Here is a 26,876-nt window from a genome sequence, read left to right on the forward strand (position 1 = left end):
CCGCTCTCAGCACTGGGCGAAGCTAATGCCAACCATGGAGCTTTGCCCATCGTGGCACCGGTCCCTCGGGAGCCCGGCGGTGGGTCCTGCAGCCCTGGGCAGCGGCGAGCCGTCAGCCTGCTGCGAGCCCCGGCTCCAGCCGGACTCCCGGGCAGCGCAGGGCCAGCCAGACCCCACCACACCAGCCCGGTGCGGTTCCGGCGGCTGCTTTGGCTCAGCACAGAAGCTGGTTGTGCCGGGCAGGCGATTCCCGACGGGTCCGTCTGCACTGGAATAACTTCCTCTGAGCAGCATGGCCAAGGCAAAAGTAAAAAAAGTCCTTGATTCACAACAAAAGGGCAAAAAGGATGATTCATTTTCTTCATAAACGCTATATGTCATTTCTTACTTTATAGATAGGCTTACAGAATTCAGAGACTCAGACTGATACATGATTTTAAGAGCTTTACTCACTACAAATAATCTTTTGATGATGAAACTAACTGCGTAAAGCTTTGGAAGAAAGACCTTGCATGAATATAGCCAAATTAGGAAACCCATATCATAACAGCTGTGTTCATAACCACATGTATTGCTGTTTTATTTTGTAATCTACATTACTGGATCTATTTCTGACTACAAACTAGATGACTCATTTGATCACGACCAATGAAAAAAACATAGTATGTTGCCACAAAATATTTCTTAGAGTTGATGCAGTATTTTTTTTTCTTTCCACTGCAATCATATATCTCTTTACAACCAACCATGGGCAAAATCAGCACATACAGGAATTTGGCTTGTTTTATTCAATAATCAATAGAAAAGGAGCTGACTGGATTTAATTGTCATTTGTCTGCCTTTTTGATTAGTTTCTTCCACTTATTCTTCTGTCTTTTTCATTTGATTGTGTTGTTTTGACTGAGATGAAAATTTATCCAAAAATATTTCAACCAAATCTGTAGTTTCACTACTACGTTCACGGAAGAGGGGCAAAAACTTAACCAAAAGCAGCTGCGGAGCCGTATTTTCTACTTCATTTATCCCTTTATGTTTGTACAAAAGAGAAAAATTGAAAATTAGCCAAGAATGTAATACCACAAATTCTCTCACTAGAAAACACAGCATAGTTTGCAGTAATCCCTTTAACCATAGCATTAGCTTCTTGATCTGCAGCGCACAAACTCTGCTGTCAAAGAGACGAAAGACTTCACCAGCTCACGCAGACCCCCGGTCGCTGAGGCTGCGGTGGTCCACACCAGCACACGGGGGTGTGCCGTCTGTGACTTCAACTAGTTCATGGCATCATAAATGTTTATAGTTTTGGGCCATTTCTGTTGTCTCTGGGCCAAATTTTCACTTGCCTCAGTCAACAAGCAAGTCAAGCAGCTCTTTTAAATTAATGGTATCAGCGTGGATCTACCCGGAGGGGCAGAGCAGCACCGACGGCTCTTCGAGGCTCACGTTAGCTCTGTCAGCCCAGAGGCATCAGCCTTCTGGTTAACAGCAAAATTCATTTTCAGCTCCAAGGTTTCATTCCCCTTTCTGCAGCGAGGCTTTTTATTTCTTCACAACAAAGCAGGTCAGCATCAATTCCAGGCAGAAACTTGGCCCTTTCCTCCATCTGAGATTCCTGAAGAAATCAAGAAATTCTTAAGAAGACCTTCCTGCTCCCCCAGCGCTGCCTCTCTCCTGCAGCAGGGCTTCAGCCTTGCTAGTCCGCTCCCTACACGCCTGGTCTCTTAAACCCCCCACTCCGCAGCCTGACCCCGATTCCCCAGCCGGGCAGCTTCAACGCCGACCTCGCTCCGTGTCACCTCGCCACCTTCCTGGGGACTTGTCCCCTTCCCCGGAGAAGCCCGAGCAGGGAGAGGGGCTGGGATCAGAGCAGGGCACCGGCACCCATCCCCGCACACGCGCCAGGGCTGTGCAAGCGAAGCTGCGGCTCAGGGACCGGTCTCCCTTCAGTCCTTACGGCCGATGTATATCGTGTGTCCGTAGAGCTCCGTGTAAGCGTGGATAGCATCCGCAGCAGGACCCGCCAGCCTGCTGGTGTCCAGGCAGGGCTCCCGCTCCCCATGGGCAAAGACCTCCAGTGGATGCACGGGCAGGAGCATGTGGGTTTGCGCCCGCCACGATGGCAATCCAGATCCGAGGTCTGGCACGAAGGACTGCACGGACCACGTCGTAACCCACCTCCTGCCAAGGACGGATCCTGCCAAGGTCCGTGCTGTGTGTCACACGTGTGCGTGCCACAGCCAGGGCTGACACGTGGGTGGTGGCGAAGGAGGGGACAGGGAAGCTCCAGCCCAGCGAGCTGATCTGGTAAATCACTGGCCAGCTGCAACGACCCCAGGAGTTTGTCTTAATTTAGACGGCGCCTGTCCGCACCTCAGCACCTGATGGGCTCCTCTCCTGTTTCATCCTCTTCTTCCCACTTTTTGGGGGGTCTCCGCTGCACGAGGACGAAGCCTTTGAGGTGGGCTTGCCAGCTGCAGACGCAGCTCTGACGCACACACTAGAGAGCCGGGCTTGGCGAGCTGCTCCCTCTCTGCCAAGGGGAGTGTCTGGTGAGAGGGTGCGGGGTTCGGGAAGGGACAGGGAGGACGTGGCCTTCATTCTCCAGATTCAAAAGTCAGAAGGGCTGAAAAGCAGCTTGCTCCATTCTTCAAAGCCACGGCTGAAACAATACGAGAGGCAGGAATATAAATGAGGCATAAAGCTGCAAACTCAACTGCGTTAGACCTTGCAAAATCCATCTTAGCAAGTACAGATTGTGACCTGAGAAATGGGTATTGCTTAAGACGCTTTAAATCACAGAGAATGATGCACTAGGAGAGACGGCCCTCCACAGATGACCCAATATGTCTTTTCCTCCCCTGTCCTCAGTGACTCCAATAAACTCCCGACCTTGCAGACCAATCAAGAGGAACTCAAAGGAGATGGGAAGTGTGTCTTCACCTTCAGCATCTTGTCAGAAGAAGCGAGCAGCTCTGCTTGGTTCAGAAACAATTACTAATGCCAACCTCTTACTGCCATTATATCAGCTAGCAACTATTTTTTTGTTCGTGGCACAGGCTTCTGCCTTCAGAGCTCAGCTGACCGCCGAGCACACTTCAGGAAGCTATAGTCTGGTGACACCTCTGCGGGGATAGTTTTGTCCTGATAAAAGCTGCCAGTGAATCAACAGGAAGCTGAAATCTCTGCTTCTCATAATTGAGCATCTTTCCCCTTTGTGCATTTGTCGGCAATTTATGGGGAATGACTACTGCAGAGACTTAACTGTGTTTAGTCATAGGATGATTTTGTCTCTTCCTAGCAAAGAGCTAAGTATAGCGCAGACTCATTATTCAGAGGCCGTCAGTGATAACTGGCGTTGGCATCCTTCCCGAGGCACAGTTTGAGCAGCCGGGTCCTCCTCGGAGCCGACTTTAACTTGCCTTTGCCTCTCCCTGACTGCACTTTGCCCTGCTTCGCAACCTGCTGTGACGCTGGGGCAGATCTCATCCTCAAAGACAACATTTATGGCTGTTATTCTTGATGACAGGCTGAATTGTTCAGAAACCTGGGAACTAAACCAGTCACACTGTCCAGCTTGGCTGAGTTTCCTGTCTCTGAGCGCAGCCACTATCAGGTGCTTCTCAAGGGGTTTCTGAACATCAGAAATAATCTGCCCTCGATAGGGCTTCTCGCTCTGGCTACGCTTAGCTATCGCTTGCCATGCTTTATTTGTGTTATCATTAATTACAACAATTCCATATGTATTTTATTGTGAATATAAGCATCTGGGATGTTTTTAAATCTTATTCTAATCTTGGTTTTATTCCAATATTAAGAAATCATAGAGCCTAATTACACACTGTGTCAAGCATTGTTTCCATGCTGATGAAGAGCCTTCGCTAGATGGGGAGGAGAGCCTGGTCATTGCCCTGGCACCCAGAGCCTGCTGGTGCACGGCTCTACAGCTGCTATTTAGAACTAAAACCAAGAAACAAAAAAAACCCAAACCCAGCACTTTTCCATGTAACGTCTCTCCGCAACACAGATTTGCCACCCACAAACAGATGCCTTTCTCTCCGTGCTTGTCCGAAGCGCGTCTCTCGGCTCCGGGCAGGCACGGGAGCGGTGGGGGGACCTGCCGCAGCTGTCCCTGGGGCTGGGTGGCAGCTCCCTGTTGGGTGCTGGCCCGTCCCACCGTGCCTTGTGGCTCCCAGAAATCCCTTTGTAAGTTCTTTCCTATTTCCCAGGTTGCCACATGCATGTGTGCATTGGGAAAGTGAGGTAATGTCACCCCATTGCCATTTCAAATGTTTTCTGGGGCTGCCAAGCCCTTCATGGCACGGGTTTGAAAAACAATATCCCTGTGCTGTTCCCTCTCCTCGCTCCCAAAATGCCCCTGGAAGGTCAGGTTCAAACGCCCTCCCCAGAGGGACTTTCTCTCTCCAGAATTTCTCTCCTGCCTTTGCTTTTTAACCCAGTATTTTTTGTGGATGTTTAAACACCTCTTCTAAAAAAATGCAGACATTTGCTCTGTGTGTCAGGGCACAGTCCCATTCCCCGGGGGGGGTCACCAGCCCCTGATGCCTTTGGCCTGTTCACTGTATCAGGCCAGTATTACCTACGTAGCTCCATTCCGATTATTTCTCTTGAACAGAATGAATCCCTTCTCCCTGGGCTGGATCCTGGGAGGCATCGACCACTCTGTCCTGCGCCGGAGAGGGAAAGCACCCAGCATTGCACAGGGCTGCAAAGGAGAGCTCGGCGTTCACCAGCTGTAGAATGATGTCATCACTGTGCCCGGGTGATTTTGAGGCACGATTGGAGAATTCAGCAACCCCTGAGGCACCGTGCAGATTTACCCCTCTCTGCACAGACCCAAGCAATACATCCCGTAGCTGGAAGCAGTCCTTATCTTCTTCTGCAGGCTGAGGAACCATGTAGGCAGCAAAGCAGAGCGTGGCTGGAGCACGAGACAGGAAATACAGGCGCCTGCATTGCATTCCCAGTCTCCTCCCAGTGCGGTACCAGTCTCTGCCGCCATTCACTCATTTTCCTTTCCACACGGCCGCTGTACATTGTATTATAATTTGGAAAAGCACATCCAGGTGCTGGGGACAAAATGCACCGTGAGCTCTAATAAATCCTGCCAGGGTCACATGCGGCAGCAGATGAGCAAAAGGGACATAATTAATCACGAAGCGCTCTCAGAAACTGAATACAGGTCAAAATGAGCCCAGGGTATCTGTTTTCCTTCTCTGCAGGAAAGTATGCAAGAAATCTCAGAAAAATGTACCAACGTGTGAGATATTAAATCAACACAAGAGTTTAGGATTTGTTTTTCAAATTACAGTTGTAAAGAGATGGTTCAGTCCCGAGCTGTGGTTGTGTTCCCAGCTCCTGGTAGCTCTGCTTTGATCACAGAACGTAAGGAAGCAGTCGGATCCTGGTTTCTGTTATTTCAGCATGGGTTTTTCCTGGACTCAGGCACAACAAGGAAGGGAGAGTGGCAGGGAACAGCAAAAGGGGGAGAGAGCTGGGAAGGGGAGCATGTGGAGCCCTCTTACGCTCACCTGCACAAAGGGGCTCTGTGCCAGGCCTCCTGGCCAAAGCAGGAGCAGGCAGGAATGTTTGTTGAAAGCTGTAAAGAAGACCTTGCCATTTCACGTAAAAAATAACCCAAAAGGCAATAGATTGTCATTCAATGCTCAACATACGTTGAAATAACAGGAGAAACATGGCTTTGGACAGTTTCTTCTGCTAAAAACATTCCCTGTCTGTCGTCCGTGATAAACTGCCCCAGCACATTCCTGTCTGATTCGGGAAATCCGTTTCCCTGAGCTTGGTGTCAGAGCCTGGGATGGTGGGACAGCAGGACAGTGGGACAGCAGGACGGCAAGACAGCCGGACAGCCCAGCCTAGAAAGGCGACTTGGCTTGAGAGCTGCCAGCTCCCTCCACCCCGCCCGGGCACCCCCAGGCCCCGGGCCCCATCCCCTCCCCTCCGTGACACCGCCGCTTTGGGGCGGGAGCTCTTAAACCCACTATTTTTGGTTTTTTTCTTTGCCCTCTCTCTTTTTTTTAAGCCGCAGGGGCTGCGGGGGGACCCGCGCTGCGCTGCGCGGAGAGGCTCGCCCACGCACACGTGCGCACGTTAGCCAGCGCGCCCCGCCCCACCGCACGCCATTGGACAGAAAAGTTTGTCGGCGGCGGCGGATTGGCTGAAGGCGGGTGGGGGCAGCCGCGCTCGCCAATGAAAGGCACCGGTGCGGGCGGCGCGCCCTGGGCGAGCGGCGGGCGCGGTGCGGGATGGAGCTGAGCCCCGGTGTGCAGAAGGTGGGTCGGGGGGGAGACACACGGACGGACCGAATGACCGACCGACCTGGGCCCCCCGTGGGTCCTGTTTGCCCTTCCCTGCCCGCTGCGTGTCCCGTGCCCGGTCAGGGCTCTGCCGGCGCTGCGCGGTGCCCGGAGCGGCGGGGGGCGGGAGAGACGCGCACCTGGGACCCCCCCTCACCGGCGGGGCCGTCCGGCTTCACTTCGTTCGGGAGGGGTTTCCGCATCTCCCCTCGCCGCCTCTCTCCCCTGCCCCGGGCCGCCGGCTGTGCTTGCTCAAAGGCTTCCCTAAGGCGGGGGGGTGCTGAGCTCCCTCGGGCGTGAGTGGGACCCCCCCAGCACCCCGCGTTACCAGGGCGGTTTGCCCTCCTTATTTCTTTCCTTCTGACTACGTGGCCCGGTTCAAAACTGTCTGGACTCCTCTGGAGCAAAGCTCCCCCAGCAACTGGTGTGATACTGGTTTTGAGTAAGGAGCTGAAGCAGCGGATGCACAGAGGAGAAATGTCACGGAGCATGAATATTGTGCGAGTTATTAAATACTCGGGGTTAAGAGTGGACAAAAGTAATCTCTGAAGTACTTACATTGTTCCTACATCTCGATAGGGCAGCTCTAGCTGTGTGCTGTGGCCACAGAGGCATGCGCTGGCTCTGCCCAGCCAGAGCGCCTGGCCGTGCATCTGGGTTTGTTCTTATTTCTGTACAAGAAATCTACTTCAAGAAAACTTTTGCTGGAAAAGCAACTGTTTGTTGTCTAAATTAACTTGCATAAGACTCTGACCACTGCTGCTCTCAGCTTGTGTCCTTGCGGGGAGCTGCTTGTCTCCTTTTAGACACTCTGGAAAGTGTTTGCTCCTTGTGCTCAGGTTGTCAAAGCCTTGCTTTCCCCAGGAAACCGGGGGTCTCCGCCACAGTGTCCTTTGAGCAAAAGAACCGGAATAACTGAAACACCCTCTTGGCATGGTGTTAAGCTGAATGGAAGGGATTTTAATTGCTAAATAAAAAACATGTAGAATGGGTTGCCAGGGAGCAGCTGCTCTTATGACCTTACTTGCTGTACCTTTGTCACTGTATAATTAGGAGATGAGTTAAACACTTAATGTCAGCGCTTCTCGGTTTCCACATTGTTGTAATCCCATCTCTTGATGCCAGATGGCCCCGGCCGGGCAGTGCTGACTGCCGGGGACGGACCTCCGTGGGTCGGCCAGAGCACAGGGACACCTCCAGCCCTTCCCGGTGGGGGACGGCACCCTTTGCCGTGAACTTCTGTGAGAAGTTTCTTGCCAATGGTGTCCTTGGAGATCCCTCCCTGACTGTCGGGATGGGAAGGGTCAGCCTGTCTCTGTCTTGGAGGGGTAGCTCCCTCTATCCCACTAGGTTTGAACTGTGCCGCTGCTGAATCCCAAGGAAAGCTATCTGTTGGATTTCATGGAAAACTGGATGCTCCTTGTAGATGACCCCGGGCAAATGTTGGTGTTTGGCAGCAGGGGTCACAGTCTGCGTTGCGGTCTGGGTGGATGGGGCTGTGCCATGCACCCTCTGCAGCATGATGCTCCTGCTCTCCGTGTGTCCTGCCTGAAATAACTGATTTTTGGGTGGGAGTGAGGAGTTCCTCCTTCCCTCCCTCCCTTCCTCCTTCCAGCTCTGCTGACCCCCTTGGCTGCCTGCCACAGGGACCCTGTCAGTGCTTGCTGGCGAGGGCAGGCTCCCCCAGTGCGGCACTGTGGGGTGACCCTGTCCCCGCAGGCGTGCGGGGGGGTGGCCAGGGCTTGGCGAGGACCCGCTGGGAAGGTCTCCTCTGGTGCGTCATCCCTGGGGACTCGGAGCAACGTGTCCTCTGCCAGTGGGTCCCTGTTGCTGATAACCCTTGGGCACGTCCATAGGGTCCTGGCTGCCACAGCTTCCGTGGGGAGGGCACCTCTGGATGCCAGCTGGAGACCCTCGGGAAGCTCGTACCAGGCACCGAGTGGAGATCGATCCCACGGGAGTGAAAACTGACCCTTTTTCATGGGTGACTGCAGTTGTGGGTTGTGTGCTGGGCTGTGGTCAGTCTGGTTTTGTCAGACAGCAGCTCTGGTCCTGCCTTGCCCAGATCATTGCTCGGGGGGCTGAGCGGGGCCAAGCCCCTGCCAGCAGCCCCAGGCTGGGGGTCCCTTGTGGGAGGGAGCAGAGAAACAGGGCTAGACGTGGGCAGCAAGGAGGGCTGAGCAATCGGTGCTGTGGAGCAGAAACGTGCCCTGGAAAAGCTGTCTCTGCACTAGACCCGTCTCCCTGGAACTTCTCGAGCATCATCCACAGGGGATGGAGCAGTGAGGCTGCACAGCGGTACGTCAGGGGGCTTACAACGCGCCCTGAAAGGCTTGTGAATGCAGAAACCGTCAGAGCCTTTCCAGCACATGTGGCTGGATACTTAGCTCCCCTTGGTGGAAGGGCAGAGGACAAGATGTCATCTTTAATTTCACTTAAACGTGTGAAGGGAATAGCACAAACTGCCTGCAGTGGAAGGGCGTAGTTCTGCTGTGAGATCTTCTCGTGGCTGCTCGTGGGCAGGCAGTGCAGAGCGTAACACCCCTGCGTGGGGCGAGGGAGGTGTGATGATGCCCTGGGTCTGCCTAATTCTTCTGACAAGCTGCCTGTCACCTGAACTGGAACTGGGCACGGTAGTATCAAAAAGGAAAAGTCCCAGCCAGTTTGCACTTCAAAAGGGATAAGAAATGACACACTAAAAACAAGAGGGGAAAAAAAAATACAGGCACTGGATCACTGTCTGAATAATATATGTCCAAAGACAAATGGGCGTCTTTGCAGTAGACGGCTGTTTAATTTCCTGAATCATGAGAAGGGCACTTTTCCTGGGCATGGGGTGGAATACTGTCAAATTTTAATTTGGCTTGGCAGTGTTGCGCAACCAGTTTGAGCAAGTCGGGGAAGGCAAGTCTGGAACTCATTAGGGCTTGTTGCAAGGCCCTGAAAATTTGATTTTCAATCACTGTTGGGTTTAATTATTGTTGATGTCTTGCCTAGCATATTATGGGATTCTTTCTGAGGAAATTAAAACAGCATGAGTGGGACGGCATTCTGTTTGGCAAATGGGTTGTTTAGATTAAATTCTAAATGGAGAGTTAAAACTCAAAACAAAGATAAAGCGTGATGGCTGGCATTTTGTGTGTTACTGGAGCTGGTTCAGCTGGACTGTGCAGGCAGCAGGATTTGTGTACTGTCCTCACTAAATTCAGTCCATTTTTGTCAGGAGAAGAAAATAACCCACTAGGCTAAAAGCCCTGTTCAAAGCCAAGGTAAAGCTCACTCAGAGCTTTAAAATACAAATTTTAATTCTCTAACTTTTTCTTTCTTCAGTTCTTTAGCATGGGTTTTTGCAAACACCCAAAGCAGACTGTAGGACAGGGAAAAAGCATTGCTGCTGCTGTGATAAATCAGCCCCAGCGTATGTGGGGGCCTGGGTGTCTTGGGGTCTCGGGAAGAGGCAGAAGCCTCCGTTCTCCATCAGTTAAAGTATCTGGATGCTTGAAGACTCCTCTGTGTATATCTGCAGACGTGGATGGGAACACTCTTCAGGATTGGGAACGTGCCCTTTGTAAAGTCCAAAAACATAGAGCTTTTTAAAAAACTTGAGGAATACATTGGAGACTCAGCTTTTTGAGTTATTTTTTCATAAACTGTATGCCTTTCATAAACTGTATGATCAAGGTGTACTTGGGCTGAACCCCTAGCTGTGTTTTGCCCTCAGCACGGTGAGTGCTCGGCGATCCTCCGCAGCGCTCAGGCAGATGGCTGGCTTTGCAGGGAAAAACACTCGGCTCCCAAATAACAGGGGTTATGCCCAGAAGTATTCTTCTGCAGGATACATCTGCAAAATCTCTATTCTGTCCAAAACCACTTCTAAGCAATTTGGGCATGCAGAGATAAAGATGGCAAGCGCTCTAACTGCAGTGAGTGTGCCTGCAAAGCCATGGCCTTAGTCATTTAAACATGCTAGTGCTCATTGGTGTAAATGCTGTCAGGAACTGTACAGGTCATTTCACCTCTGCTGTTGAAAGTTGGACCTCATAATTTTTAACAATTAGACCACCGAGAGTTTATTCCTCAGACACTTCTTTTGTGGTCACGATTGCTGGTCATAGTCTCCGTTAGCAGAAGTTCAGAGTTTCATTATGACAAGTTGGTACCTTCTCTGTAAAGCCTCCTCTGGATGGACAAGGGCTCTGGTCCCTGTGTCGGTGATGGGATAGACGTGGCTGGTGGCCTGGGGAGATGGCTGTAGCCCCCCTGTGCCCCCCTGTGAAAGCTGGTTTGTACCTGCGGGACTGAAAGCCCCGCTCCAAGCTCAGCGTCGCTGCTGGAGCCCAAGGGAGGAAGCGCTGCTGCAGCTGTCACGGGGAAACAGATGTTGATCTTAATGCAGAAACCTGCTTAGCTCTGAACGAGTATTTATAGCTATGAAATCATAAAGCAGCACATGGGTTAAAGAGCTTATTTTGGGACTTGGACTCAGAGCTAAATTGAGTCCCATAAAATAAATTTACACGTTACAAAATCCCTCTTGTCCTGCAGGGAGGCAGTGTCTGGAGTATTTGTTTAGGCTTGAGGGTTTTTTTCCCTTTTAAAAAGGAAATATTGTATTTCAGCCATTCAGGAAAAGAGGTATTCAGATGTCCTAGCTTGAAGCTATTGCTCCATTTAAAGATGGGGCTCAGAGAAAGGGAAAGATTTCAGGGCAGCTATTTGCAGTTTTTGGAAGAGCAAGAGTTTCCTAATGCTGGTTACCAGCCTGATTCCTCACACTTTTACCATCTCACCTACTCCGAACCCCTTGACTTCAGTACTTCAGTTACTGAAAGGCTCTGAACTGCTCCAGAGCAGTTATTTACCTCTGTGATGGGGGACTCTTGCTGGGTGTGCTGGTTTTGCCCTCCCCTGCAGGTCACTGTGCTTTCATGAGTCAAATGCAAAGTGCATTAAAAGCAGTTGATAAAACTGAAATGAATAGCAGCTTTGACTTAATTGCTGGTAGATAAGGTATCATAAGTTGTTAATATTTAGCTCACTAGGTGCAATTTCTCAAACCTGGTCAGGAATGGCTATTCTGAATCGATCAGAGAGGCAAGGGAAAGGAAAGCCTGTTCTTCCTTGTCCCGGGGGGGTGGGTGATCCCAGTGAATTAAAATAGGCACTGGTGAGCAGGAGAGCGTGCTGGCTGGCTCAGTTGAAAGTCAAACAGTGCAAATAAAAATACTGGGGAAAGGGAGGGGGATGGCTGAGTAGTAGGAAATAAGGAAAATGGAAAGGGTTTTTTCTGCTAGTACTTAACTGTGGATGCTGTTAGCTGTACCTTTCAGACATGCAAAAATACACACTTCTAGGAAAGTAACTTTTGCTTGTGGCTGCAATGTTAAAGCCTTGGTTAAGAGAAGCACTAAAGCAGCTGGGTGGCTGTTCTATACAAACTGCTGTGCAAATATCATTATTTTCTAGTGCAGTTGTTTGTCTGTTGGAATCTTTAAATGCTGGGGGTTTATTGCCTTACTAAATGGGCTAAATTCTGTCAGGATTAGCTTTTACATAGTCTTTATGTATTCCAGATAGTGTTTCATTGGGAAGAAACCTGTCATAGGATGACAGATCTACTGTAATCTTATCAGAGGAACATAGGAAAGCAAATTTACCCAAAAGCATTGTGGCTGGTTGCCTGTGCCCTACCAGTATTTGAGGTGGCACAGCCCTTCAGCTTCTGCATTAGGGTTCAGGGCATCACCAGCCACAAGATTAACTTGGACTTGTTCATTTTCTCTTTCTGAAGACCTAGAAATGTGTCACTCAAACACCTCGCTTGATTTTCCTTCTATATAAGAGTGTAACTTGTGTCAAGATCATGAAGCTCCAGGCAAAAAAAAAAAAAAAAAAATCCCCTCTGTTCATATCACACGTGCTGCCAAGTCTGCTTGGACTACCGAAGAGCATCCACAAGTGCCAGCTGCAACAGGGAGCCTGCAGGAGGACAGCCAGCCAGCTCCTGTCAGCCATGTGTCTTGATCCAGAGCATCAGGATACAGTAACTGAGCAGTATTTCTCCTAGTTTAAAGCACCTGTCCTGGATCTGGACATTTAGGATGTGAACACAGACCAGACCTACAGCCACAGAGGCTGGTGTGACAACTTTGCAGTAGCTGTCAGAGGGCTGCTAATTTACTATACCTTTCCACTTGAACACTGCATGCCCAAGCCATTTTTTTTTTGTCATTCTTGCACAGCTGGATGGGCATTTTGAGATTGTGGAGGGGGTTGCGATAGTGGCCAGATTCTATGGAAACCTTGGGGTTGATACAGCGAAGCTGCAGTGAAATGCCTTTGTGCCCTTGGGCACATCTTCAGCCTTCTTGTGTCTTGATCTCCTCAGCTGTAAAATGTGAACAGTAGAGCTGAGAAGATATTTAGGAGGACGAAATCAGTCATGTTGTACAGAAATTTGATGGAAGCAGTTCCTGAAGCACAACATGTCAGTGTATGGAGGGACCCCCATTCCTGATGGTATTTCAGCACCTTCTCCTCGTGCTGGAGGTGGGAAGGACAAAGCTGGCTCAGTGAAGGTAATTGGTGATTAGTGAGACACTTACCTGAGCACTCTGGAACTCGGCACAGCTGCTGTTTAATTAAATTTGGGTGGGTTCTTCCCATTCCACACACCTATGCACAACTTGGATTAGTTTTATAATTAAGACCAAGTGTCTGAAGCACTGTCTTGCTTGTGGAAAAATCTATTCATCTTATTTTTCAAAGTTTGCCCTTCTCTTATCATTAATTCACACATTGTTAGTGGAGAAAGGAATGCTGCCAACTATGTGCTCTTGGAAGAGCGAGATATTTGCAGAGGCTCTGGTTCTGTTGTATCTCTGTCATCCTGTAGGTTGAGATCTGGCAGCTCCATTGAAATAGTTTTCTCAGATATCGGTGCCTTTTCCTGGTCTTTATGTTGCTAAAATAAAAGGCAACTTCTTACTCTGCAAAGTTTAATATCAATAACTGCTTCCAGTATTCCAGGTGATACAAACTCATTCACTGGTGACTTAAATAAATCCTATAGAGAATGAGATGAAAGACAGTCTTTAAGTGAATTTTTTTTTTCTGCGAGTGTGGTAATTTGGATAACTGTGCTTGCTCAGAATCTGGCAGGGAAACAAATTGCTTTCAGGTCATGATTACAATAGATATTTTCTGTCTATGAAAATGAGAAGAAAATAAATCAAAACAATCCTTCACCGTTCCCAGTCAAAACTATAGTAGCAAGTGTGTGTATTGACTAATGTACTTCTAAGAGTAGTTGTTTGCCCTTGTGCAAATGTATTCCACTTGCAGACACTGTCAGGGAGCCCCTTCTAAAATCCAGAAAAGTTTGTCCAGCACAGCCCTGAGTTTTCCACTTGAGGGAAGCCCTCCTGCCTGGCCTTTGGCTGGTCCAAGGCATGTTTGGGACAGTTTCTTCTGTGCCAGTACTGGGAATTGACTCCCAAGCACACCTGAAACTGGACCTCACCAGACATCAGGTGTAGTCAAGGAGGATGTTTGTTGGTGGTCAGCAGGAGGGGAAAAAATTAGTGTGGTATGCAATGTGTAAAACTGTTGGACAAGGTCAGTGTGCTTCAGGAGTGGCAGGTCTGCTGCTGTGGCTCTTCTGCTCTGGTGTATCAGTGTCCTTAGTGCTGACGCTGACAAAGTGGAAGGAAAACTCCACATCCCCAGGAGCACCCCTACAGCTAACATTTTTCATACTTCAGTTGGGCTGAATGCTGTAGCTTTGCGTGCAAGCTCCCCGGCCGTGTGTGTCTGGGGTGAGGGACACTTGCATGGGCTGGGTGCGGAGCAGAGCTGACCTCCGTCAGACTGATGTCATCAGACCTTGCCTCTGCTCGATAAGCAGAAGCAGCAAACATCTTCCCTAGTGAATGGCAGCGCGGTGAAACCAGACGGGGCTCCTGCATGTGAGATCCGTAGAGTGTCTCTTCCAGAAGAGAGGATGAGCCAAAACAAACCCAGGCTGAACTCCCTGTCCTCCACCCAGGGCATGGGGATTTCATCCTACCCAGGGCTTGTGTGTTGGGTTCCTTCAGTATCTCGCTTACTCGTTGCCTTAATGTGCATTTAGGGTGAGTTGAGTGGGGTGGCATTGCTGGTGGTTGTGCCCTCCCAGGCAGAAGCCTGGGTCAGCGTTGGCTCCGACACTGGTACCCGCAGAGAGCTGAGGTCGAGTCGTCCGCTTCTCCAGCCTCTGCCAGCTCTTGGTGTCGGACCAGCGGCTGCTCCTCTTGCGTTGGAGCAACGCTCGCCCCAGGCTGTGCTCAGCGCTGGATCCTGAGGAACAACTCCACAAAAGAGCTTTTTGGATCCTTGCAGCTCTCCAGTGATGTCCTTTGGGGGCAATTTTTCCCCAAAAGTTTAAGAAGCAGGTTTAATGAGAAGCAGGTGATCCCCTTCCTCAAGGAATTTCAGAGGTTTTCCAAGGTGGGAAAGCTGTCTAGGAGAATGCTGAGTGAGACAGATTGCCCATCCAAACCATGAATTAAGGTGCCTGAGGCCCAGCTCTTGAAAGGAGGTTTCTGCCAATGAATCCAGGAGAGGATTCATTGGGATTCTTCTACATGGTAAAAGGACCTTAAGTCAGTATTTTAGGTTTCAGAGTAATTACTTGTTTAAATAGCTAAACAAAGCTGTGGGTTTTTTCAGATACAGCCTTTACTACCGGGACATTTAGGCCAAGTTTTCAGTGCCTTTTGTGTTCATCTGAAATTCTGGACCATCATTTAAGTTACACTGAAAATGAGATTTGTTTTTTGACGTGTACTTCAGTTGTGCCTTGTGATGTGGAGCTGTAGTGGATAGCTCAGCCTTCAGCATTGCTGTGCTGATACGCAGGTAGTGAGTGATACATTGATACCCTCGGGAGTGTTAATGATAACTGCCCTTGCACTTAAATGTATGTACAAAAGCTAGCCAAATGATTAAAATCGAAGGGCCTCATTTAACCAAGCGCCTGTGAGTTCAGATTTGTTGGACTGATGTGACCCTTTTGCCAGCGTAGGAACCACTGAAAGGAAAAACAATCTTGGTAATGTGACCAGGGAACTGAGAAACTTATTTCTTCTAGTGCATCTGCTTTTCAGCTTGAATTAGGAAATTAAAATAGGAGTGAGACTATTTGACATGGGTTTCTTGTTAGTTCAGAGCGAATATTAACCTGGGCACTACCTTCGCTCTATATAGCTATTTGAAACATTGATACCTTATTTAAGACTCCCAATAGTGTACAGAACAGCATGGGCTCAGAACTAGGGTAGTTCTAGTTACTAGAAGATTTGGGGGGAGCAGCAGAGGGTCTGTCCATTGCTAGCACAACAGTGTCCTGCCTCGCCTTAAATTTAGGGCAATCTCATAACGTGCGTGCCCCAGGCTTGGTCTTGGCGATGGCTCTGTCCCTGCTGCTGATGCCAGGATTTGCAGAGGTGACCGAGCCAAGTGCTTGACCTTGCTGCCCAAGTGAAGTGCTCCAAAGGAAGCTTTGGACACAGCCAGGGCAGTTCCCCCGTTCAGCCCAGGGTCTCCGAGGGGCTGGGGGGCTGCTTTGGACAACCAGCCCCAGGTCACCTGGCAGCAGGTGGGTTTGCCAGCTCTCTCTGCCGGGGAGGCTCGTGCCACCGAGTCCCTAGGCATCCCAGAGAAGCTTTTTCTGGCCAGTAGCTGATGCTACATGCTGCTGGTGCTTCATGAGGAGAGAGTTCAGAAATCCCTAGCTTTGGTCAGACAGGCTGCTAGGTAGTTCGCCCTTCCTGAAGGAGAGACGATTGTGTGTATGCTGAGAAGGGACAGTTGGGTGCAACGTGGTTGTGAATAAGACGACAATTATAGCAAATCTGCCCTGCTGGACCCACAATAGGAAGGGAAATGCAGCCAAAGAGGCTTTTTGTGTGTACAGAGTCTGGCTTTATTCCTGCTTTTGACTAAAACACAGCCCCTTGGATGTGTTAATATTTTGCTGTTGGGCTTGGCTGATTTTTTTTCTCCTGCAGCCTGTGTAAATACTGTTTAGCTTTAACCGATGGTGGTGTACTTTTCCAGAGCTTGCAGCCTTCCCCTTGCTGTGATACAGATACCTCTTCTGTTAGATGTAAACACTTACACCCTCCAGTTATTGGAAATCCTTAAGGAAGTTTCAGTTAGCTCCCTATTATTATGAAAGCTTAGCTTTGTTATAGTCAACTAATGATGACAAATTAATTGCTGTCCATCCACATCCCTGAACTCCTCAACAATTGTGCTGAGCAAACTGGTCCCACACATGTGGATATTGTATGACTTTTCCCTTTTTTCTTTGTTCAAGGGACTTTCTCAAAGTTAGAGTTGTTAATCTCCAAAATTCATTGCAGCTGGAGGAACCCCACCCAAAGTGTTCATGTGGTCCCTTAGCTTCACTTAAGCTCTCTTCTGCCCTGGCTATGATTTATTGGGGTAGGATATCAAATGCCGAGACTGCGTGAGGGTCTTCCAGAGGCTGCACAGAAGGGTTTGTATTGAACTTGCCATGGGCACTGGGGAGCGGTCTGACCATGAGGAGAGGTGAAACGAGGACCTCGGCTCTGAAGCACTGTTGTGAACTTGCAGTAACTTTTTGGAAACCAACTTTTCCTCTCTCCGCCCTAAAAAGGAGGAGAAAACATACTTGAGGTAGTTATGTGTCTCCATCGCCGTTTTTAGTCTCCAAATAAGGTGTTGTGCAATAAGTGCTTTCAGGACTGAGACACCTCTGCAGAAGCAGGCGGGCCCCGCTTGGCCAGTCCCTTCTGGAGCTGCGGCTGTGCCAGCCGGTCCCAAAAGCCCTTTCAGAGGCTGGAGAGCAGCAGGTGACTTGTGCAGCAGTGCCGGCGAGGAATAATGCTCTCGTGGGGTTACCCTTCAGCCTGTTCGTGGATCCGCTGTGACGGTACTTGTGCTCTCTGCCGGCATCGAGCACAGCGAGTTGGAGCGAGCAGAGTCCTGCCTCGTGTCCCATCACTGGGTGCGAAACTAACTCCTGCAGGAGGGCGTTTGTTCTTGGAAGTTTTATGAGTCTTCAACAGTCTTTGATTAATAACCACATTGGCCAAACTTGCCAAAATTCTGGACCTTATTTCAGGCCTGAGTTCCTCTGAGGATGCGACTCCAGACTAATCTGCCAGCTGGGCTCGTGACCCTACAGGTCCGCTTGCCCTCAGCAGCGGTGTGGTGGCCAGTGCTGCTGCTGACCAAAGGGATGTCCTCTCCTGGCTGAAGCTGCCCAGCATTTGCTGGTGGTATGTGGTGTATGTACTGCTAATGGTGAAACCATACTGCTAGGACGTACCTTGGCTTTTCAAGGTGTTTGTTTCCCATCAGCAGGACTATTACAGACTCCTCTTGTGATTAGACCAACGTCCCTGTAGATATCCAGGAGAAAAGAGAACTAAAGGTCTTCCAAGGGAATACGCGCTAAGCATCCCTGATCAGATAAGGATCTCCTTGCTTCAGTTATCGTCCTTTTGTTACAGTGACTGACTTAGCAGCTAGAGCTGGCTCCACTTTCCTATTTCCACCTTGTTTGTCACTTAAAGTCCTTGGTCTGTGCTGTGGTCTCATGACGTGTAGCATGCTTCTGCTGAGGTCAAAACTAATTTATCAAGTCTGGCTTGACCCTGTGCCTTGTGCATAGCTGAAGAAAGATGGTATAAGGAGCAGTCTAACAGCAAAAGAAAAGGAAAAAAACTAAGCATCACCAAAAAGCAAGTGCCAGATTTGTGACTGCATTTCCCTTATGCAGTGTCAGTAGCAAATTCTCCAGCAAAGGTGGGTGCCTCTGGCTGGGGGGACCAGGCTGCAGGCAGTGAAACAGCCCGAGGCACATGCTCAGCTGCATTAGGTATTGGTCTGCAGTTGTTATGCTCAATTTCCCTCATGTATCAAACTCATGGAAGTCCTTAAAGGAAAGCAGAATATTGCTATGGGTTCTCGTGGCACTTGGTGGGTTAATCTGTGTGTTACAGATGTCCAGTGGGACTTCTCAGTTCTGCAATGACCTGAGATAAACCAACCTCTCCGCAAAAGCAGCTATTAGCAGAGGACGTTAGGATGTTAGCTTTTCCTAACTGGCCTTTTGTAAGCTCTGTGAAAATTTTGTATTGCATTTAATTTCTTCTACTCGCTACTCCATAAAACAGTTGGGTCTCGTGGAATGAGTGTCCCAGGAGCAGTGTGCTGCAGCCACCCCATACTTCTGTGGCTATACAAAGCAGAGATATTAAATGCACCCGAAACATCCCAAGGCACTTTTTTCCTTACTGTACAGTACATCAGCCGTCTGCAGGAGGATCTCGGCAGCCATCCCGTTACTGATGCTTTTGGCATTGAGCTGTTTATCGCTACAGCTTTAGACTGGGTGTGTGGAGAGCACAAAGCCATAACAGCTAATGGGGCTCTGTGTCCATATATATCCAGTTGTACCTAAAAGGAGAGTACTTGGGTAAATGCAACTCTAAGAAGGGAGGAGACGTTTCTGAGGGCCTGTGCTTATGATAGCTGGTGTGTCTGTTGAGCACTGGCAGGTCTGAGTTCAGCCAATTTGTGGTCTAGAAGTTTGGCCTGTCTGCCTGTAGCATTAGCCTGGGCATGGCATGGTTGTTCCTAGAGGAGCCTTCACTGGGAAACACTTAACTAAGTTTAGTCTGAAGTCTCCTCTTCGTGGATGTACTAGATCTCTGGCACTGAACTGGTGGTGAGGAGAGTGGAAAGAAGCTTCCACTTCTTGGAAGGATTTTCAAGTCACGTGGATGTGAAAATAGTGTTATCTCCATGTGTCCCCTTGCACCAAACTTCAAGTGTCAAACTAGCTTCAGTAGACCCTTTGCCAAAGGGTCATGGGCCAAGATGTGCTGGGCTGGTCAGAGGGTGATGATACACAGAAAAAAACCTTCTGGGGTCTCAGCTGAGCTGCAAATGGAGCAGGCTGGTGGAGCTGGACTCTGACCTGCTCATAACTGCTAACCAGGGGTCTGTCTCGCCAGACCTGCCTTGGAAGCTCAGTGCTCCTTTCCAAAGGAGTCCTCAAACTCTAAACCAAGATGGAGCCATATTTGGGTTTCTTCCTTGTCATTATAGGCGCTCTATTTTCCAACCACTGAGTGAACTTACCAGTGTCTAGGATGGCCCTGCCTTTGGCCAGTAAAATAGTGAACCATGGTATTACTGGCGTATTCCTGAGATTGTTCAGAAATGTTTTTGTGGGTAGAATGGCCTCAATTTCCTATCATTTCACTACCTAAGAATTTCCTCTGCACTGACTTGCTTTTCTCTCTTTTAATAGCAAGAATGCTATAAGACAAAAAAGCCAAAACAGAAATCTTAAAATGCATTGTATATCTAGTCACGGTGAGCAGAATTTGCTTTTCTTCCAAGCAGTTTGTTGACACGGGCTTTTTTTGAAAAGCATTACAAATGTCTTCAAACTCTTTATCTTAAACTTTAGTATCTCCTTGTTTAACACTGCTGTTCCCGAATGGGCTTGGGCATAGGTGGAGTCTAAGATGGGAGCATTTGTTTTGCATTATCTTACTGGGTTTGGGGGGTTTTTTTGCAGTGTCTTATGTGTCTCTTTTTTTTAAAGAAATCTCCTTTTATGCATATTTGAGGAGCCGGAGCGCAGCGGCAAGGAGAAGCTCCATATCTGGGCAGGAAGTCCTGCTGACCAGGCAGCCCGCAAAACAGGCAGCGGCGCCTGTTGTGTTTGGCCCCTGCACAGGGATGGAAATGAGAGTGGCTCAAACCTCCCTCCGCTTCTGAGGGAGCAAGGAATAACGCTGTCCTCCAGAGACGTGGCTGTGCTTCCAGCCGTCGCGAGGAGATGCTGCCCGGAGGGGTCCGAGCTCGCAGGGGAAGGCGATGGATAACTGCCCCGTCCCCACGCGGAGGGGGCTCGGGTCCGTTTGCTCCTGCTGCCCTGGCGAGGTCTGCCTGTGCCACAGGGATGTCCTGAGACTTCACGGGGCCACCTGAGCTGCCCTGCAGGCAGTGGCGGGATGAGCCGCCATCCTGGCACCTTCCCCTCCTGCTGCAGACCTGCACCTCTGAGGGCAGGTAAACCTGAGCCGTCACAGGAGCCACGTGTCGCCTTGAAGAGCCTCTCAATTTTTGCATTGTTTCCCCCATATGTTTTCCTGTAGCTTCAGACTCTTGGCTAGCTTGCACGGTGAGGAGCAGCGAGTCGTGCCACTGACACCTGCAGACAAGAGTTTCCAGGGAGATCTGGTGTTCCTGGTTGCAAAGGCATGTGCAAAGCGCACAAATGGGAGGGCTGGTGACTAGGTCTTCTGCGCGTGCCTGAAGCTATATGTGGCCAAAGATCAGGGCTAGGACTTGTTTAGTTTTGTCCTAAGGAAATGGATGACCGGCTTCTGTACACCCCAAAGGCAAGGATCGCCTGTTGATGCCAGCAGTTTGGTCTTCAAGTGAAACAATAATGGCAATTTAAGATGAGATCTGAGACTTTGCTGTGTTAAACGTGATCCATTTTACTGTATTTGTTCGGACCGAGTAAATGTGTCACTGCAGGGAGACAACAGTGGAAGATCAAAAGCAGCTCCTGGGGTGCTGGCAGAGGTGCCGTGCCGGGTCGGCGGCTGGACGGGTGCAGCCTGCCTCGCTTCAGCGGGTCCGGCAAGACTTACAGGGACTGTCGGAAGCAGTTGTCGGACTTGTCCATCCATCCGTGAGCTGGCTGCACGGTCTGTGGTGTGGGGTACCACGCGTTTGATCCCAGCTCTGCCAGCTGGGAGGCTTCAGGATGCTCACCCTGCCCTTGGCAATGGACAGTCATGCCCAAGCCATCGCGTGGCAGCATTTGGAGTCGGGTGGGTGTCTGGAACAGATCCAGCAGCCTGGACACAGATCCTCCAGTTAACTGGGGTGATGTGTAGTGCCAGCCTGCTCTGGAGAGCAGGTACGAGGGTGATCTGGAGCGTACTGATTCAGCAGGTACTTCCATGGGGTTTAGACTGAGTAAAGAGCAGTTAACCTCAAACTTGGACCTGGGACATGAAGCAGAAGTCATATTTGGACAAGTAGAACAAATTACCAGGTTGAATAAATTACCAGGAAAGGATCTTGTTAATGCTGAAGCAATAAAGTGAAATATTGGGTTTATGTATTAATGTGGAGGTCACAGGCTGGTGGCCACCCCCAAATGACTAAGAGTTCCTGCACTGACACTTGGACTGTGAAGCATCAGGTTGTCTTGTTGGGGGTTTACATACTGGTTCTTGCTAGTGACAATGCTTTTCCCTTTGCTTTCCCCCTTGTATATAATGGAACTTTTTCCAAATAAGTTTGTTTAATCCAAATGTTTGTATTAAATAAACAACCATTCATAGTCCCTTGCCTATACTCAGCTTCTGTCTGACTCATTAAGATCAGAGTTGGTTAAAAACCCCCATCAGTTAGTAGGCATCTAGCACATGGTTCCAGAACTGGCAAGATTGTAAGTGGTCTGTGCTGGACTCTTGAATGTTTTTATCTCTTCTGGAGAGCTGGCACATACCTGAAGAATCAAAAAGTCCTATTTTTCTGGATGTTAGAGGCAGGGTGGAGTGTGTGTGCATGTTAAGACCATTTTTAAGACGTATTTTTATGAATTCCCAGGGTGAGAAGTCTTTTCACTGGCTTCAAAGTATCTGGAAAAACAGCAGGTGAGAAATGAGGTGAAAACTACAGGTAAAAGCTGAGGCACAAATGAAATAGCAGTCCTGTGGGCAAAGTGAGCTGAAATGGGGCATTTTGTACCCTTTGGGCTGTCCTTCTCGAGGATGAGCAGCCTTCTATGGAGACTTAATAGTTTTGCGGAAAAAAAAAAAGCGTGTAAAGGCTTCTTGTCTACCTTAAAATTGGCAAACCAGTGTGCGGCCATTCCTAGAACCATCTGTTCATACAAGCTTTGTCCTTATTAGCAACACTGGGTTTTCCAAGTAAATTAAATGTCTTTCCTAACTCAGTGCCATCAAATAACCTTTTCCTTCTGAAAGCTGCAGAATGAGTTTGAATGTCAGAGGAGACCTCGGGGTGCCCCAGGTCTGCAGGAGCTTTGAGGAGCCGGGGAGCTGGTGCTGGAGGGGACGAGGACTGCAGAGTGGGGAGAGGACCTGGGGCAGGAGGAGGTGTAATATTGATTTAAATAGTGTGTGATCTTGTAATGAAAGACTATCATAATACTGAAACACACATGGACTAGATTAAGATTGCATAGAAGGGCAACACCCTTCTCCAGCAATAGAAACCTCTGCAGCCTCAGTTGTTCTTCTGATGGGCTCTAAATATGTTCACACAAATGAATAGTCAATGCCTAGAACAAGCTTGTATTTTCGAGAGGGATTAAAGATCTTCTGCAAAAACTTGATGAATGGGAGCAAGCACCAAAAAGGGCATGGTGGTGTGAGACTTGTACATGTTAAGCCTTAATGGAAAATGCAGAATGTGGGGTCTAAAGTGGTCAGAAAATTGCAAGACTGGCACTTTATAATGCTTCTTGAGGACTGAAAGTATTAGGTTTTTTGCGGAGGTGGATGACCACCCTGTAGTTTAATCTCTGGCTGCACAGGGTCAGCTCCTGGGATGCTGCCATTGCTTCTGCTGGGGGTGTGTGTCCTGGGGGTGGGACTGTCCTTGTTCTCCGTAAGTCTGTTTTTACAGGGAACAAACATGTCTATCAGGAGTCTGAGAGTTTCTGTAAAAACAACCAGGCTGAGAAATTCAGGGTCCCATAGAGTCACTTTTCCCTGGTGCTTCCTGCAGTACTTTGTTTTTGTCTCCCATCATACCCTCCTGCGTTCTTCACATCCAAAAAGCCCTGTTTGATAAATCCATGGCACAGACACTAAAATAGGTTTATTTTCCAATGTTCTTGGCTCCTGTTGTGGTGTTTTGCACTTGTCTGTCTCCTTTTGGGAGGTTATTAGGACTGTCTCTGTGCAGCAGTGAGCACACATGTATATAAGTGACTTCTGCTTTCAGTGAGCAGCAGAAAGTGCAGCACAACCATAGTCCTTTTTTCCCCTCCCCTGCCTTCCCTCCCCGGAGCCATTCCTTGCTGTGTTTCCTGTTCACCGTGGAAACCACCCGTGAAGCCCAGTGCCAGAGGTGTGGAAACATGCCACATTCCCAAAATAAACTTGAGCCCCTGTAGAAAGACCAAGGAGATCCAAGCTGCAGTAAAGCAAGGTTATAGCAATGCACCTCGCAGTCTCACTGCATGAAATTTCTGATTTGCACAGATTCATATGCAATATATAAGCTGAATCAAAATAACCTTTTAATGAGCCCTGAGGCCTCTGTGCATGAGATTAAGGTGGCTGTCCAGTGTGTGTGCGTGTTCACTGTATTTGATGTGCCATCCCCCCCATGCTGTTCAAGACATGCCATCTTCCCTCACTTTAAGCTGAAAACCTTCATCCCAAGCATCCTAAATAAACTTGTAGCAGGTCTGCATGGTCAGCGGTCAAATGGTGTTTGGGAGGTTTGAGTGTTCACATGGCATAAGGCATGGCTGAAGAAATCAATGTCTGAAGGACAAAACACAATTATTAGTACTCTAGACTCGGATAATCTTTGAGGATAAAGCCTTTTCAACTCCAGTGTCCCATTCTTTTCCAGATGTCGGTGAGCCAGCCGCAGTCAGGAAGAGGTGTGCCGTGTTTACGCTGCAGAGGGACATGCACGGGCTTCGAGCCACATTCCTGGAGGTAACGTCTTGGCCTTGATGGGCCCTGCCCTGACACTGTCCCTTTGGTCCTGTTGATATTCAGATTCCAGTGACTTTGAGTGCAAAGGAGAACTGCAGAGCACTTAAGTGTGGTGGTGGGAGGTGCAGAGAGGACACACTGGCTGGCTGGGACAACTGCTGAGTTGAGAAGATGCTCGTGCTCCCTGCCCTCCATCCCCCTTCCCTCACTGGTCCTGCCTTTTTATTTTCTGAGTTAAAATCTCATCCACAAGTCCTTAAACCAAGCTAAGGCTCTCATGCAGTGGGTTTTTTTTCCACTTTTGCTAACGTTGCCTGCTCCCTGGGAGTTGAGACTATCTTTGCTAGGTTGGGTGCAGGTCTTGGCAGCAAGCTGTGGCTTGGGAAGAGGAGAAAGCTGGGGTGAGAGATGGCCCAGCCTGCAGAAGGGTCTCCCCTGCCAAGGAACCGTCTCCGGCACAGCCCTGCATGGCTGGTGCTGTTCAGTGGGACGTCAGGAGCGGGGCACAGAGCTGAAGCTGCTGCACGCCGTGCTCGCACAAGCCACCCGAAGCCCTGCGCAGCGTGCGTGCTGGAGCATGGGTCCTCTGCCTGCTGCACGCTGGCTTCCCAGCCCGTCAGATTGGAAATGAATTAGTGAAAACAAACATGTCCTTGCTTGCTTTGGAGACAGGGAAATGCTGACCAAAAGGATAATCTGGTGCTGTTGGTAGATGTGCCGAGTGCCTGGCTGTCACCCTCATCCTTGAGTGCAGAGCTGGCAGAGTGAAACAAAACCGTTGGTGAGGGCTCAGTGCTGTGTCCCGCTTGGCAGCACTGTGGTGGCTGTTGCTGCTGGCTGTCCTGAGCGTCCTGGTGGCTGAAATGCTATGCTCGGTGCCAGAAATGTCTTGTTATTTGATACTTTATTTTCAGTGCTTTTCCTCTTAAAAACACTAATTTAAGTAAATAGCCACCCAGTATCAGTAGCTGGTGGGAACCGACCAGTGCTGCGTGTTTGGCTCTGGGCATGGGCAGTGGGCTGCTGCCCTGCCCTATCTGCTTGCAAACCGAAATGGGAGAAACAAAGGGGGCTTTGAAAGGGAAGTGAGCTATCCAGATGTCATTAATTAAACAGGAATTAGTGCCCTCTGAGGTTGTCTTGCAAAACACTAGACTCTTTTCTGTGAGCCTGGAGAACTCCTGTTTGGTGTGGGCTGCACCGCTGGGTCCTGTCGCAGCGGTGCACAGGAGCCTGCAGTCTGCAGGTGTGCTGTCTGCTGCTGAAATGCTTCAGGAGGCTTCACGATGGTGGCCTGCAGTTGTGTCCTGCAGCCTTCAGTTCCCAGTTTCAATACCCCAGCTGTCTGGAAATCTAAACTTAAAAACACTCTTTTGGTTGAATCACTTTTTTTTTTTTTTTTATTGACTCAGAGGCTGGTTTGAATCATACTTGTTTCATGATCCTGCTGAAATACTTGGGGTTGCATCAGAGTCAGTTTGTCCTTTTTGCTATTAGCATTTGATGGAAAAGCTGGCCAGGAGAGAGTCGCCTTACAGGCTTGTCTTTATGATTTGTAGCTATTATAATTAAAATGATAGACACTTAAGTAGATTTCTCTTTTAGCAGTCACTTTTTTTAATGCCATGTAAAGCTTTGTAAGAGGCAAGGCTAGCGCTTGGCTGTTGGAGACTGGTGAGGGTGGGAGATTTAGTGATGCTTGAAGGGGTTTTCAAAGTTCAGAGAAAGTGGCAGCTCCCCGTGGTGGGTGGGAGGCAGCAGTCTATCAGGGCTGCTGTGGCTGCTTTCACCTGGGGACAGCACTTAGGAGTTCGTAGATTTCTGCTCCGTGCTGCTGCCAATCCCTCTGGGATGAAAAGCTGGACATGAGCCAGGAATGTGCATTTCCAGCCCAGAAAGCCAACTGTATCCTGGGCTGCATCCAAAGCAGCATGACCAGCAGGTCGAGGGAGGGGATTCTCCACCTCTGCTCTGGTGAGACCCCACCTGCAGTACTGTGTCCAGCTGTCGGGTCCCCAGTACAAGACAGACATGGACCTGTCGGAGCGGGTCCAGAGGGGGTCACAAAAATGATCCGAGGGCTGGAACACCTTTCCTGTGAGGACAGGCTGAGAGAGTTGGGGTTGTTCAGCCTGGAGAAGAGAAGGCTCCGGGGAGACCTTAGAGCAGCCTGCCAGTGCCTAAAGGGGACCTACAGGAAAGGTGGGGAGGGACTTTTTAGTAGGGCCTGTAGCAATAGGATGAGGGGTAATGGTTTTAAACTGAAAGGGGGGAGATTCAGACTAGATACAAGGGAGAAATTTCCTACAATGAGGGTGGTGAAACACTGGAACAGGTTGCCCAGAGAGGTGGTGGTTGTGGTTTAACCCCAGCCAGCAACCAAGCCCCACGCAGCCGCTCACTCACCTCCCTCACAGTGGGATGGGGCAGAGAATCGGAAGGGTGAAAGTGAGAAAACTCGTGGGTTGAGATAAAGGCAGTTTAATAGGTAAAGCAAAAGCCATGCACGCAAGCAAAGCAAACCCAGGAATTCATTCCCCACTTCCCACAGGCAGGCAGGTGTTCAGCCATCTCCAGGAGAGCAGGGTTCCATCATGTGTCATGGTAACTTGGGGAAGACAAATGCCTTTGCTCCGAATGTTCCCCCCCTTCCTCCTTCTTCCTCCAGCTTTATCTGCTGAGCATGACGTCCTATGGTCTGGAAGATCCCTGGGATCAGTTGGGGTCAGTTTTCCCGGCTGTGTCCCCTCCCAACTCCTTGTGCCCG

General features: G+C 49.5%; 1 protein-coding gene across 3 annotated transcripts in view; it reads left to right on the forward strand.

Annotated features, from left to right (window-relative positions):
- Nucleotides 1-6,196: 6,196 nt before the first annotated feature.
- The window catches only part of LMCD1 (LIM and cysteine rich domains 1), a 37,807-nt gene continuing 17,127 nt past the window's right edge, over nt 6,197-26,876 (forward strand). For 2 of the 3 annotated variants that reach the window (XR_008233591.1, XM_052777915.1), the window contains exons 1-2: nt 6,197-6,311; nt 24,021-24,109. Coding sequence is in view for 2 of the 3 variants with exons in the window: in XM_052777915.1 (XP_052633875.1) it covers nt 6,285-6,311; nt 24,021-24,109 (116 nt within the window). In the remaining variant the exon portion in view is untranslated. Of the gene's footprint in view, nt 6,312-22,025; nt 22,064-24,020; nt 24,110-26,876 lie in introns of those variants that run through there. The other variant, XM_052777916.1, reaches the window with a different exon arrangement.

This window comes from Harpia harpyja, chromosome Z (assembly GCF_026419915.1).
Source record: "Harpia harpyja isolate bHarHar1 chromosome Z, bHarHar1 primary haplotype, whole genome shotgun sequence".
In the NCBI taxonomy this organism is placed as follows: Eukaryota; Metazoa; Chordata; class Aves; order Accipitriformes; family Accipitridae; genus Harpia; species Harpia harpyja.